At 52.5% G+C, this 14,297-nt stretch overlaps 5 protein-coding genes across 5 annotated transcripts; 4 read left to right on the top strand and 1 right to left on the bottom strand.

Annotated features, from left to right (window-relative positions):
• Positions 1–697: 697 nt before the first annotated feature.
• On the bottom strand, positions 698–2,618 carry Z520_01228 (uncharacterized protein; the record flags this gene model as incomplete). The annotated part of the gene is made up of 7 exons (XM_016771746.1): positions 698–1,135; positions 1,199–1,881; positions 1,950–2,001; positions 2,048–2,126; positions 2,180–2,293; positions 2,354–2,424; positions 2,478–2,618. 7 exons carry the CDS (start codon positions 2,616–2,618, stop codon positions 698–700), a joined length of 1,578 nt encoding a protein of 525 aa, XP_016636885.1.
• A 3,112-nt stretch (positions 2,619–5,730) lies between these two features.
• On the top strand, positions 5,731–7,140 carry Z520_01227 (uncharacterized protein; the record flags this gene model as incomplete). The annotated part of the gene is made up of 5 exons (XM_016771745.1): positions 5,731–5,895; positions 5,949–6,053; positions 6,108–6,365; positions 6,419–6,561; positions 6,621–7,140. The coding sequence occupies 5 exons, from the start codon at positions 5,731–5,733 to the stop codon at positions 7,138–7,140; spliced, it is 1,191 nt and encodes a 396-aa protein (XP_016636884.1).
• A 1,865-nt stretch (positions 7,141–9,005) lies between these two features.
• On the top strand, positions 9,006–10,103 carry Z520_01226 (uncharacterized protein; the record flags this gene model as incomplete). Its single annotated transcript, XM_016771744.1, has 2 exons — positions 9,006–9,375; positions 9,595–10,103. 2 exons carry the CDS (start codon positions 9,006–9,008, stop codon positions 10,101–10,103), a joined length of 879 nt encoding a protein of 292 aa, XP_016636883.1.
• Positions 10,104–11,119: 1,016 nt separating this feature from the next.
• On the top strand, positions 11,120–11,710 carry Z520_01225 (uncharacterized protein; the record flags this gene model as incomplete). Its single annotated transcript, XM_016771743.1, has 1 exon — positions 11,120–11,710. The coding sequence occupies one exon, from the start codon at positions 11,120–11,122 to the stop codon at positions 11,708–11,710; it is 591 nt and encodes a 196-aa protein (XP_016636882.1).
• A 770-nt stretch (positions 11,711–12,480) lies between these two features.
• On the top strand, positions 12,481–14,141 carry Z520_01224 (uncharacterized protein; the record flags this gene model as incomplete). The annotated part of the gene is made up of 2 exons (XM_016771742.1): positions 12,481–12,642; positions 12,696–14,141. 2 exons carry the CDS (start codon positions 12,481–12,483, stop codon positions 14,139–14,141), a joined length of 1,608 nt encoding a protein of 535 aa, XP_016636881.1.
• Between the last annotated feature and the right edge of the window lie 156 nt (positions 14,142–14,297).

The raw sequence follows: 14,297 nt of genomic DNA, 5'->3' as shown, positions 1-14,297 counted from the left end.
CCATCGACAACGAGAATTAAGCTTTAGAGTGCTTTTCAATTGACAGGCTGGCACAGCTGTTTCGTGGATGTCAAGGAAGCACCAGCAGATGATATTGGCTTCGCAGTTCATCCATCACCAGACTAACACCGACGCGAACCATCGCGGGGCTGCGATACAGGGATTGGAAGCTCTGCCACCGATGGACCAAGAAAATGTTACGAAGGTGGAGCTGAGATGGGCTGGGGGTGAGATAGGCACTGATTGGGTTTGTAGGGCTCGTGGGCTCGCTTCTCCATGCTCCCCCCTGTATCCAGGATTCCACAGTCACACATCATGATACGTGAGTGGGCACAAAGCAAGTTCCGAAGTCAGGGAATTTAAATCCGCAACTAACTAGCTACCTAGGTAGATACTCGTACATGTGCCTCACGTGAGACTGGTCTGGGCTGAGATCCGCCAGCTATCGAAACTTCCATCCTGCCCACCACAGGGTATGAAGTGTCTCAAAAGGCAGCTTCAAAGCCTTGACATATGTTTTTTTATTTCAGTTTGCCCGCATGTCTTCCCAGATAGCACTACCTCAGATTTTGCCATTCACCGAGAAACGTACCATGCCCTCCAGGAGATAGTTCGGCAGCAAACACGCCAGCAAAGTTCCAGCTCTTTAAATCCCAAATCCTGCCCCTGCTTGCAGGGTAGGCAAAGGATCCATAGTTTACACCAGCTTGCGCACATATTCTACAGGACCGTCATAGACATGCCTGGCCTGGATGTAATAGTGGAGAACTGCGAAAATCATCACGCACCCGTAGATCAAGCTGGCCCAATTCATCTGAGAAACCGTTGGGTCTGGGTTACCGGGGAAAAATGCGAAGACGAAGGCGAAGACCAGGAAGACGAGACTGAATCCGTTCAAGAACAGACCAACTGGTCTGCTGAAGGTGAATTTCGCTGGGAGGAGAGGCTGATACGTCAACCGCCTCCAGAACAGGCAGCCGATGGAGACGATGTATGACGACAAGATGGCGACCAGGGACAGCGAGGTAATGTTGTTGAGCGCAATCGTGGAGCCGATGTTGATCAGGGAAAGCAGACACGAAACCACGAAAGATACCACGATACTGTTCATGGGGACGTCCCAGCCAGGTCGCACCTATACAACACAATTAGCTTCAGCACATCCAGCAAACTTGTGGAAAAGAAGGGAAGCGCATACGTATGCAAACCACGAAGCACCCGGAATGCCCTGATCACGGGCAAAGGACCAGAGCTGTCTCGAGGCAGTCGCTGTAATCGACAAGTTGCAGAAAATGGCCATGAAGATGACCAGCGCCGAGAGAACTGATGCGCCAGCATAAGACTGCGTGGCATTGTAAAAGACAGCAATGTACGGCTGACCGGTGGGCGAGTCGATCACATCGTCAAGGTTTCCCAGAGTGAAGCAGAAGGTGATCAGGATGATCCAACCCATAGAACCGTTTAGGATAGTGGTCCAGATCATGCTTTGAGGGAGCACTTTCGATGCGTCGCGGAGTTCCTCGGACATATGGACTGCGCCGTCTGCGCCGAGCAACGGGATCATCACCGCGAGGATGCCAACTATTGCTGATAGCCCATCGCTGCTCCAATCGCCGTAATTGTTGAAAGTGGTAAAGACATCGCTTGCATTTCCGATTGGGCCCAGGACCCAGAGGGTGATCAGGACGCCAAAGAAGCCAAACACGTGTACGATCAGCACGATGCCTTCCACCAACGGCAATTTTTTGACGAGGAAGGTGTTGAAGAAGACGGAGAATGAGGCCACAGCGAACGTCAACAACGTGCCATGGTATCTCTCAGGTGTGTAATCCGGATAATTCAAGATCACAAGGCCTTGGATTTGAGTTCCGGCGAGGAATGCTATATTCCCGATTAGCGCATCTGCCACCAAAGTGATGATTTGGGGATTGCCGGGAAGTTCCTCTCACCTGTATTAGCCGCACCTGTCTGCCAGCCGAGCACGCAGAGCCAGCCTGAGAGCTTGTAAGAAAGGGTCGAATATGAGGCTTTGAGTTCCCTCACCAACAATAAAACTCATGAACTTTTGGTATGTCCTTGGCGCAAATTCGCTCACCCAGTGATATTGACCACCAGATGTCGGAGCCCTAAGCAGAGTATGAGCAAAGGTATGGTATTCCCTTGGACAAGATTGTCATACATGGATCCCATTTCGGCCATTGAAGTGTTGACAGCCAGGAAGCCAATCCAGGCTACCAAGTACAGCCAGATCATCCCGGCGGTGCCGCCGTTGATCAAGCCGATGATAGATGTGCTGTTCAAGAGTCAGTGAGATCCATTGACACTGAGAGGGCCTCTCGAGCCTGTCACTGACCCTAACATCGTTTCCCAGCTGGCCATGAGAATCATGGAGAAGCCGAAAATGGAGACAAATCGGAAATTTCGCTAGGCATGTCAATCATGGCAACATATGCTGGGGGACACTGAAGGTCTCTTACTCGTAGCTCTTGGTGTTTGCCCATGCGAAACATATCCCGTTGGTCATCGTTGGTCCCTTTCTTTTCAGGCGACAAATCCGCATTGGTTGACTCCAGGTCAACTTGGGATGTGACCACCCCAGTCTCCTTGTGATCTGCCATGGTCGCAAAAACAACAACTCTCAGGGAGGGACGAAGACGGGGAGCTTGTGTAAAATAAGGAATAAAGCACTGTTAGAATAGCACGTCGTCAATGAACAGCATAGCAGCTGGCAAGTCAGTTGGTATTCGAAGCTGGAGAGATGAAAGAAAGAAGATCGCAGAGGAGTCGATAGAAGTGGAGGGGGAAGTGCTTGCCATGTGTCAAGCAAGGAGCATGGCCCATGTGGTTGTAAGTGTAGATCTTGACCATCTTGGGACATGACAGAGGCAGGAGTACTCACTCTTGTCAGTTCGCGTGCCAGTGTGCTTATGCATGTCCCAACGCAAGCTAGACGGCATCAAGACGAAAGTGGCTTATCGGGTCATGCAGATTTCGCACCTGCGAAGGGTCCAAGACCAATTGCTAGCAAAGGGACATTGTTTGATAGGGGGGTTCGCAGTTAACCCATGTTTCGGAATCAATTGTGTCTTGTCTTCTCGGGTATTTTCTCGACGCCGTCCAAGGGACAAGGCACAGACCACACCAGGAGGAAAGAAACCGGCTGCTGCGGTCGCGAGTTTAAGCAAGCCACAGGGCGACCAAAGTCAATAACCTTACAGTCGTTCATGTCAGAGGTGGATAAGAGGACGCTTGTGGAGGTGGCTGCGGATATGCAACGAGCAGGATAGTGCGGCCCCATAGCAGGAGAAGGTCTTACAGGAGGTGAGAAAGTACTCTGTATGTAGCGAGGGACAGCCACACATGGTCCCACATGAGGCAGGACCTGGAAATGTCAGACACAAGGCACACCATCTGCTCGCTGACGTACTGGAAGAGACCATCTAAGACTGTCGGGACTAGGGGGAACCAATTGGATAGGAAGAGGTGCAAATTTGTTCGGCCAAGAGGGTTGTGAGATGGTGCAGCTTGTTGCTGGACGGCAATCGAGCCATGTAAGCGTAGTCGAGGTTGCAAGCGAGAAGTCGGCAATGTCGCCATCCACATCCTCGTGTGCTGATCGATTGCTGGAGCTATCATTTCAAGTTCCACGGTTTCTTGGTCACATCGCGCAAGGACGGTGCCAAATGGAGACGGATTCAATTTCCAGCCTGCAATCAGTCACCGGAGCACCTTGAGGAGGCTGGGAGCAGCGAACTTGGATGGGGTCACCCAGACGCTTGACAGATGATGGTGAGTTGTCCTTGACGTGAAGGTAACAGAGAGGCATCGATCGGCGGGGGGATGCTTTTTTCCCATGCTTCCCGTCAATGGCCAACCTCTAGGAAAAGTGTCCACATCGCTGCGTGGGCAAGAAGCTGCATGGGCAAGAGATGGCGATCAGAGTTGCGGGTGTGGATCTGGCTGGATCATGGCTGGATCATGGCTTTTGCCAAGTGCGGCAGCACCAGCGGGTCACCGTGTCAGTCACCCAGTGGTATCTTTTTCTACCTACGGGCAGACGCTACCGACAGCGTGACACCAAGAAACCTCTGACTCCAGTCCACTACCTGCAAGCACGGAGAATATTTGGGGATGTGATCAACACGCTTGTTTGCGGCTGCTTGCCGTCCACCTACCTAGCAAGCTAGGTACTCACTGCTTCCGAAGTTTACTTTGCATCTACTTTAGCAACCTTCATTGACAGCTCCAACTCTCGGCAGACCCTGCACTAGGCCAGATCCCTCGTTCTCTCCGTGTCTCTAGACTCATTCAGGGGCTGTTGACCTCTGTTGAGGGGTTCAGGCAAGCAATGGCCCATGTCGCCGATACTGAATACGAGGTAATAGCAAGTCATACCCCTCTCTGCTAGTCAGCCCTAGGTAGTCCAGTCCGGTAAGCGAACAAAGAAAAGATGGACCAATTTCACGTCCAAGACTCTGCGTAAGTGGCGCCAGCTGCTATTCGTACTCAAGTTGATTGTGCTGAAATAACCAACAAGACAGGTTGCTCGTCGCCGAACTCTGCCCTGGCACCACGAAACTTCGGAATAAAAGAGAACGAACCAGAGAGGACTTGGATATGCAGAGTTTTTACCTAAAGTTCGGAACGAGGAGAACACGAACCGCATCGGAGCTCTCTACGATAACCCGAATACCTCCTCCGCAGTAGGACACCTGGGGAAGCGTCTCGCCAGGGTATCCCTCCCCCTCTTCCTCCCGGATACTCAACACCCTTGCCTTGGGCTGCTTAAGTGGGCCATCCAGAAGCGAGAGGCTAGCTGCTTCGGCTGTGGTGCAATATCTTTGTTCTGATGCGTGTGGAAGCCATCCACTCGAACTACCTCGTCCCTGCGCCGGCAGACATCACCACGACCACCTATTTGCTACCAAACAAAATCAAAAGTCTCCCAATGTCGAGCACACGTCCATCACACCTGGTCTCCCGTAGGCCTCAAAAGGACAATAGAAGAAGAACGTGCACGGATACTCTGAACCAATACCTGGCACCACCCCTCCATTGTACCATTGGCCGGGCTTTGTTTCGTGTGATTGCCTCTCAAACTTCCCCCGTGGGCATCAGAAGCTGCATCCTTCCAAGAAATGATCAGCGTATCAATCAGTGTCAGTGCTGCTGCCATGTGCGCCACCTGTCTCCTGGATGCTTCCCTGCTTTGAGGGTGCCTGGCAGCTCTTTGCTTATCGCGCTTACTCCGGTCATGCTTGCCACCCAAAACCCCATTACTGTTTCCCATGTTCCTGGACTTATCATACTTTTGAGAGCACAGTTTGATCCGTACATTTCAGGTCCTCTCCGAAATACTTTGTGGCGGGCGTGTCGAAAACCACCGAAGCTGAACTCCCGGCATGGTCAACAGGGATGGCCGTGGATCGCTCATGGCACACTCGAACTCCCCTCAAAGCATGATCATCTGAAGTTAATACTGTTGCAAATCCTACCTCGATCCCTAATTAATATTCCATGACACATCACCTTTACGTCCTCCAATGTCCTCTGTCCTATCCTTCAATCATTTGCGCTATGGTGAAGGAAAGCACGTAGTCCAGCCTTGTCGTTCTAGGTTGACCATTGCCCGTGTTCTATTCCTCAAAACAACACTTTCCTCACGGTGCAATCCTCCTCTTCATTCTTGACAGTGTCATAGCTCGTCGACTAAGAAAAAAGGGGGATATCATGGGAAGTCATCGCTTCTCCCCAATTACGCCCGACGACCACGCTGGGTCGGTATGGATTGCAACTCTGCTATGTCTCATCTATTCGGTCGTCACATTGGCGTTGAGGGGTCATCTAAGGTGGAAGATGTATGGGTTGGATGATTATCTTGCCCTGACCGCAACCGTGAGGAGACATCCTGGATGGTATGAGAAGCGGCGGACTGACTGGCGATGCAGGCAATTCAAGTGGGACAGGTGGTGGCGGTGATTGTTGGACTGCATCATGGGTTGGGAAAGACACAAGAGCTTCTGCGTCAGGATGAGCTTGCAAAAGCCAGCCGAGTATGCGCCCGTCGTTTTCCAATTCTCTGACTACTCTGTTACTGATGCATGCAGGCAACTTTTGCTGCCCAAATCCTGTTCATCATGTCCGCCACTATAACGAAAGCCTCCACACTGTGTTTGATGATGAGGCTTTTCAACTTGGTCGGCCCACGAACAGCAAAAGATTTGCGGTCCAAAGTTCTATACTGGATCAGCCTTTCTGTCTTGTGCGGAATGGGCCTCTGGGGTATCTTGTCTATTGTCGCCGTGTCGGTCAATTGCTCCGTTCCTGGCTTTATCCAAGGAGACCGTGCGCAATGCGGTGATCAGGTGGGTGAATTGGACCCAAGTGCTATGTTCAACACGTACTAATGGTTCTCCAGTTCCTTCGCTGGCAGTTAATTACCGCCTTTGACGTGGCGACAGAATGCATTTTGGTTTTGATCACGGTCTTCGTTGTTTGGCCTGTACACCTGGCTCTGTCAATGAAATTTCAGGTTGTGCTTGCCTTTGCATTCCGGCTACCGTGAGTCTCTCTCTACCCGGCTCGAATCAGGGTGCAGCCATGCTGACACCCTCACACAGTGTGGCGATGCTTTCGATCCTCCACCTCCATTATGTCGCCGTCTATACCGGCTCGGACAATCCGGGCATCGCGATTGTGTCCGTCATCGTGATCCAAGAGGTGCAGCTGTGCTGGTCGCTCATTTCGGCCACCATCCCCAATCTCAAGTCGTTCGTTCGCAGCTTCAGCAGCGGATTCGGCATCCAACTCGACCCTTCCGTCACGCAGGCATACGGCTCTGGAAGGAGCTCAGGCCGCGGTTCTGGGCGTGGATCCGGACGGCTGGGGCGACTCATGAATGCTTTCGAGCTGAGCTCTGTCCTCCCGGGCAATAATGGCACAGCGAAGTCCAAGTCTGCGAGAAGGTCCTACCACGACGCCGAGCAATATCCGCCAATTCCCGAGCAGGATCCCCGTGTCTGCAAGCCTACTATGATGAGAGAGAACGATTCAATCCATAGTGGGGGCAGTCAAGATCACATCATCCGCAAGGACGTTCAATGGAATATTCAGTACGAAGCAGACCAAGGGAGAGCTTGAGGCCGTCCTTCCCCCGGCACGGGTACAATTAAGTACGATACAACTGTCAAATGGGTGTTGGGCACGTTTACTACAGGTAGAATTCAGACGGCTCCTCGTGGGAGGCGGGCGCAGGAGGGTATCCTACGGGCTTTCAAAAGGGAGGGATTCTGGGTTCAAAGGTGGCGGGAAACACGAGTATACGGCAAAGGGGGAAATCACATGGTCCATAGGTAACTACGAAGGATTTGTTATATCACTACAACTCTGGGGAAGTTGGGCAGGAAGGGAGAGGTGGTATGTAACGAGTACTACTTCGAATACGCCCACACTATCCACCCTTTGGTCCTGGACGGTTCGTAGTCGGCTGGAGGCAAGCCAGGCACCTGTGGGTTCCCAGCAAGGGATTTTGGGTTTCTCTGCCATTGATTCTTCCCGTACGAACATGTGTGGAACGAGTACCTGGTTTGTCTTTTTGTGCCAACATCCCCTTTCTCTTCCCTTTTCCAGGCGTTCGGTAGTCTCAAAAAGGACAAGGAACGAGGCAATGAAGCAGATCCGAACTTCACCGAAGTGGCGCAGGCGCCCACGGGCACTACGAGTAGTTAGAAGCCTACCTGGTACCTAGGTAGATGTGCCGCTCCACCAGGAACAGGAACTTGCTTCTGGCGTGCGTTTCCCGCGGCAGCTGGTTACCCGTAGCTAGAGATAGTTTCGGGGACCGGAAGCGGCATTGCGAAACTTGTGCCGGCGTGGAATACCTCCTCAAAGGTACCTAGGTAGCTAGGCACGCTCAAACTCCCCTCTTTCTGGTCCTCGTACCTTTCTGCAAGTGGTGCTGCCGGGAAGTTCGTCTCCAGTGTCCCTTTTGTCGCCAAGGCATCCTCAGACACGCAACCTCTCTGAACTCACCGACCGTTCGCCGTGGCATTGTTGAGCTCTTCTCTCGGTTGTCGTTGTATGTCTTGCCCTTGTTGTGGAGCAGCATCTCCACTCAGGCAACCGCTGCAGGAGCCATCGGCCCATCGCCTAGTCAGGCAAAAGGATTCGCCAAAAAGCCACTACCCTGGCTAATCTAGTGGGCAAATGGTGCCTATCATGGGTTGTTTGTCGCACCATCGGTCCATCACCGGAACCCAGCGCAACTGAACCAGCAAGCCAGGTACATACCTGCTGTAACTCGGACCCCATGAACCACAAGACCACGAGACCACGATACCTTGCCCAGCGGGAAACATCCCCAACGTATCATTTCTAGCTGTTCGCCCACTCAGCACGTAAGGCTTAGTTCAGGAGCCTGACAGGAGCCTGACATATATCGAAGGTTGGTTCCCAGCCTCATCGGAAGTCGTCGATCACGACGAGGTTTGGCTTCAAACCGACCGGTTCCGCCCAAATCGACTCAATCTCACTGTCTCAATCCCGCCCTCCCACACTGAACGCGGGAGGTCTCATCTGAGTGCTGGGCGGAGTCTTTCCGGCCAAACAACGCAGCTAATTGTTGTAGTGGTCACACCGACGTAACTTCTTGAACACCTCAATCTTCCTTGTCCAGCAGTCCCTGATCGTGCTTACATTTGCACGTTCGCTCGGAACCGCTCCAAAAATTGCAAGGCATAGTCGAAGGATTCGAGTACGGCCCAATCAAAACGATATCTGTTGGGATTCGCATATCACCCCTCGGTCGTTTGTGGTGCAATATCTCCACCGTCAGCAGCATCCATAGCCCAGACCACTCCAGCCGAACAGTGCTCAATCGTGGAGAGCTTCCAGTACCCAAACTGTGCACGCGAGTTGTGGGGAGCTCGACTCAGCAGCCACATGGGACCGTTGTCAGCAGTACGGTCAACCCAGTAGCTGTACCCACCCACAAGAAAACGGTCACCATGGCTCCCCTTACACGCCCGTTGTCTCCGTCGTCATTCCTGGCTCAAGGTGGCTTCGATCTTCGAAGGGCACGTTTTTCGGACCTCTCCGCCGCGGCACGTGTGTGTTCCCTTGCTTTCGACGACGACGTCCTCTTTGGCCGCCTAATCCATCCTTATCGGAAGTCGTATCCTGGCGATGTCGACAAGTATTGGTATCGCCGGTTCGTCGTCGACTGGTGGGACCGCAGCCACATTTTCCTTGTCACGACAGTACCTGCTGAGGGTGGGCGCGGGGAGATCGTGACTGGGGTCGCACATTGGAGCCGGATAGCTCCAAGCTGGAAGGAGAATTATGAGGCTGGTTGGGGATACGCCTGGTGGGATCCAAGTAAGTGCTTCTTCAAGATGTCGTTCTCAGCTATCTGCTTCCACTTCTTGCACAGCTTCAGAGGGTACCCGTAATCCACATCTTCTCAGACCATGCAGCTATTGAGGCTGATGATATTGCCGCGGTGCAACTCATGCCCCTGGTCACCAATATGAAATACCACCCCCCTAATCACTCACTCCTTATACCAGAGCACGATGCTAATTAGGTGCATCCAAGGACGTTTGCTTCGACCCATAGCACAACTGGTTGTGCGGCTTGTTTCATGGCTTTCGCCGAATCGCGCGGCATCACCGAAGGACGAGAACATCATCGAACGCTCTTACAACTACCTTGACCACATCTGGACGGGCCCACGCTCCGAGTCTTGGTACCTCGAATGCTTAGCCGTCCACCCTGAATACCAGAACCAGGGCCATGGCCGTGCCCTTGTCGCGATGTGCGTGTGGCAAGCGCAAAAGGAAGGCATCGCATGCAGCGTGATCGCCGCAGATGGGAAGGAGAGGTTCTACCAGGCTTGTGGCTTTGATATTGGACCTGTCGGTAGGTCTGGCGAAGGGGAAGGTAATCCCCTGAGGGAAGTACCCGGTGGCTTGGTGTTCTTCAAGGACAAGGAAGGTGTGGTGGTCCCCGACAGGGAGGTCGGATCATGGACGTATGGGCACGGCGTGTTCGACTGGGATAAATGGAAGAAGGGCGTCGAAACCAAGAAGATGACTGATGCGTAGGACTGCAGGTGATTCCTTTGGTAACGTTGCCCATACTCGAGTTGCTACGGCGGACACTGTCTCAACGATGCTCATCATGAGCACGATCACATTACTATAGACAGATATCCTCCATCAGTCGTCCTTACTTGTCCATCGACGACGGAATGCTCCTGCCCCGGCCACCCTTTCCAACTCGCTCGGTTGCCAGGTTCCCCGACGAGCCCCTTCATGGCAGGGCCTGCAGAGATAGATTCTGGATGGCTCTCGCTCCCGCCTGGGTATGGTTTTTTGAACTAGTAAAACGTCTCGCAGCTCCCTTATTTCTGCTGCCTTTCTCTTCTCTCTCAAATCCAATTCTAATCTGATTTCGTCGAAATGTCTTCAGATAGAATTTCATTTAGCTTTAAAGCTTTTGACATCTCTTCAAATCTTGTGGACAAATGGCTTGCCCAGTTCAAAAGAGATAGGGATATGTCACCGACGAGGGTCAAGACAGCTCCATCGGCACCTACATCGAAAACGGACACAATGTAAGCCAGGAAAGCTCGCCGCATAATGACTAAATGACACCCTGTGATCACCAGGCTGAAACGACGGGCTCCAGCTCAACGAAAGGCCCGACTTCCAAAACCTCCGCAGGTCCTCAATGATGACAACGACGGCCACCGTGCCAAGGAGACAAGCCCCCTAAGAACCACAAAGCGGCTGGCATTTGACTCGACCTCACCTTTGGATCAAACCCTGTGTCATATCCACCACCCTCGGCGAGGTATCTAAGAGCATCTCATGGCCCTCAAGAGGTTGTCTTCGACAACAGAGTGATTTATGTCCATCGTCATACACACGATCAGGAAATAAAACCATTGGTTGTTTTGTGGACACCATCAATATTCTGAGATCCCAAGTCAATACCGGCTTTGTACCTTACGATAGCCTCGAAGGCTGCGATACCGTCAAGACAACCTCGTCTCGCAACATTCTCACCACCAGCACCAAAGTCTCCTGTCAGCGTGACTCAACCCTTCGAGCCAGCCATGCCTCTGATTCCAACCGAAGATCTTGCCATGATTGGCCTGGGATCGATGTGTTTCCTGGGCCTCGCGTGGATATACGTCGCCGATCGTTTAGCACTGCAGAGAGAGCAGCTACTGAAAGGCATCTCTGTCCCGGTGGAGAGTCTGGGAGACAGGGAGCTTTGGGCTTTGGGCAACAGGATCGATCAGGAGAACTGGTGGAGGATGAAATACGCGGCTACTCGTGTGGGTCAACAGCAACAGAAGAAAACATCTTCACCAACAAACCAAAAGGCGGTCCGAATATCCGAAAAAACTGATGACCCCTTCCGACAAGACGTGACTGAAAAAATAGGGCCTTTGCACGAAAATGGTGCCACATCACAGTTCCAGATCCTGGGATTCCAATGTCCTCGAGGAGGGCACGGTCACAGTCATCATGATCCTATGCCGCTAGATCAGATTATTGCTAACATCCACATCCGAGACAATAGTGCCATCAGACGACGATATCTCCTCTCCTCCCAAAACTGCATACTTCTAGGCGTCCTGGAGAGAGAGGGGTTGGGCTCCTGGTCCGTTGAAGAGGCGGATAATCGCAATATGATATGATGTTTGAAAAGGAGGAGTCGACATTCCAGCGCAGGGCCAACTCTCGCTCACCTCAACCCTCAACTCTCGTCCACCTCCACCCGTGTTTGTCTACATGGACCACGAGGTCTAGCCACGTCTAGAAGCTGAATTTCGTGTGCAACTGCGCCGCTGCGGTCGTGGGGGCTGTTGTGGGAATGCGCCACCCCCACGATGGGCGAAAGGGCAGGTGTGCTGTCAGCCTCGCCCACGATTGCTATTGAGACAACAATACGCCTCCCACGGGAGCTTCAGCCGGTCATGCCCGTCCCCCGCCAACTTCCCCGTTGCCGATGGGCTTCCTTCGACCATTCCTTGTCTGCGATCTTCAGCATCTGTCCAATTCCCTGCTTTGTTCAATTGCCGATCACTGTTGCGGGGTCGCTCATCACATGTCATCCAAACCTGCGGTGGCTTCAATTGCTCCAATGGTTGTCCGCCCTAAAGCCTCAACCCCAGACAGCACGGTGGGCTACTGCACTCCGCGCATTTCTCGGCCTTTGCCAGACGTACAATGAAGGGTCAATGATGCGCGCCCAGACCCCACACTTGGTGATATCTTCTTCCAGAATCGACCTCCAACCTTCTCGACCTCATTTTGTGCTCCCCATCTATGCAAGGGGGACATTTTGGATGCATAAATATCATCATCTTGTCGCTCCCCTCGAGTCTCCTTTCCCCAAGCCACTCCAAGGTCTTCCTGGGATACACCAACGACATTCAGGAACGTCCTACTCAGTATCGGCTTCACGATGGCCACCTTTGACGACAAAACGGTCCGCGAGGCTCACGCCGAAGATGTCGAGTCAGGTCGTCCATCCAAAGACATCACTGCGCGGGGAACTTCTCTGAAGCACGCCGACCGAGCTCTTGCTATTGTGGGAGACCAGCGAGTGGAGCTGACTGAAGAAGACGTAAGTCCTCGAAACTGTCTTGCAGGAATGTTGATTCTAATAAGGCTTGCCAGAACAAACGCATCCGACGCAAGACCGACAGAGTCATCCTCGTGATTCTTGTCTGGGTGTACTTCCTCCAGATTCTCGACAAGTCTGTCCTTGGCTACGGCGCTCTCTTCGGCCTCACGCAAGACACCAACCTCACCGGTGACCAATATTCCTTCCTGGGATCTATTGCCCCCATTGCACAACTTGCTTGGCAGCCATTCTCGTCCTTCCTGATTGTCCGAGTCCCTCATCGCATCCTCATGCCGGCCCTTTGCCTCGGATGGGGTATTGCCCAAGCTTCGATGGCCGCTTGCCACGATTACAGCTCGCTCTTGGCAGCCCGTTTCTTCCTCGGACTGTTTGAAGCCGGCTGTTTGCCACTTTTCAGCGTCATCACCAGCCAGTGGTATCGTCGAGCCGAGCAGCCACTCCGTGTTGCGGCTTGGTACGGTACTAATGGAATCGCCACAATTGCTGCTTCAGCACTATCTTACGGATTGGGCCATATCCCATCGCATGTTCTGGCAGAGTGGCAGATCATTTTCCTCTTCGTTGGCCTGGTCACCATTGTCTCCGCCCCGGTCATTTGGTATTTCCTCGACAACGACATTCCGTCGGCGAGATTTTTGACGGAACATGAAAAGGCACAAGCCATTGAACGCCTTCGTGCCAATCAAACCGGCACAGGCAATCGTGAATATAAATGGGACCACATTCTCGAGCTGGCGTTAGAACCCAAGACATATCTCTGGATTGGTCTTTCTCTCCTGCTGAATGTGGGCGCCTCGGTCACCAACACTTTCGGCCCACTCATTCTGCAAGGTGTTGGCTTCGACAAATACAAAACGTCATTGCTCAATATGCCTTTTGGCGCTATGCAGTTCATCGTCATCCTGCTCGCTTCGTACGCTGCTCAAAAGGCCAAGCTCAAGTCTTTTGTCCTTGCAGGCCTTATGCTGCCCGTCATTGCCGGGCTGGCCGTTCTCTACGTTCTGCCGCGCACCTCTGGTTCCACCGCCGGGCTCTTGGTGGCCTATTACCTCTTGGCGTTCCTTTTTGGCGGCAACCCGCTCATTGTTTCATGGATTGTCGGGAACACCGCTGGAAGCACCAAAAAATCCGTCATCATGTCCCTCTACAACGCTGGCTCGAGCTCCGGCAACATTATTGGCCCGCTGCTTTTCAACAAGAAAGATGCGCCCGCCTATCATCCCGGTCTACGCAAGGTGCTAGCAATCTTTGTCACAATGGTTGCCGTGATTTTCATCCAGTTGGCGGACCTGATCTTCCTGAACAAACTGCAATCGAGAAAACGTGTCAAGAACGGCAAGGCGGCCAAGATCAAGGATCACTCGATGGAAGACAGGTACGTCGCTATGGACGAGACTGAAATTGGGCAAAGATTGGGTGAGAATGCCTTTTTGGATCTCACTGACCGCAAGAACGATGAATTTACGTACATTTATTGAGTGATTTCGGAAGGATCTGAGAGGAATCCGTTACCAGTATAGCGAAGGTGAAACTACTGTATATGTAGTACTATGTATTTCCATATACAACTTGAAGTTACGTCTCGATTCTGTCTCGATTCTGTCTCGATTCTGTCTCGATTCTGTCTCGATTCT

The sequence above is a fragment of the Fonsecaea multimorphosa genome, assembly GCF_000836435.1.
Source record: "Fonsecaea multimorphosa CBS 102226 unplaced genomic scaffold supercont1.2, whole genome shotgun sequence".
Taxonomy (NCBI): Eukaryota; Fungi; Ascomycota; class Eurotiomycetes; order Chaetothyriales; family Herpotrichiellaceae; genus Fonsecaea; species Fonsecaea multimorphosa.
The sequence above is the reverse complement of the archived record's forward strand: the minus strand, read 5'-3'. Positions and strand labels throughout refer to the sequence as shown.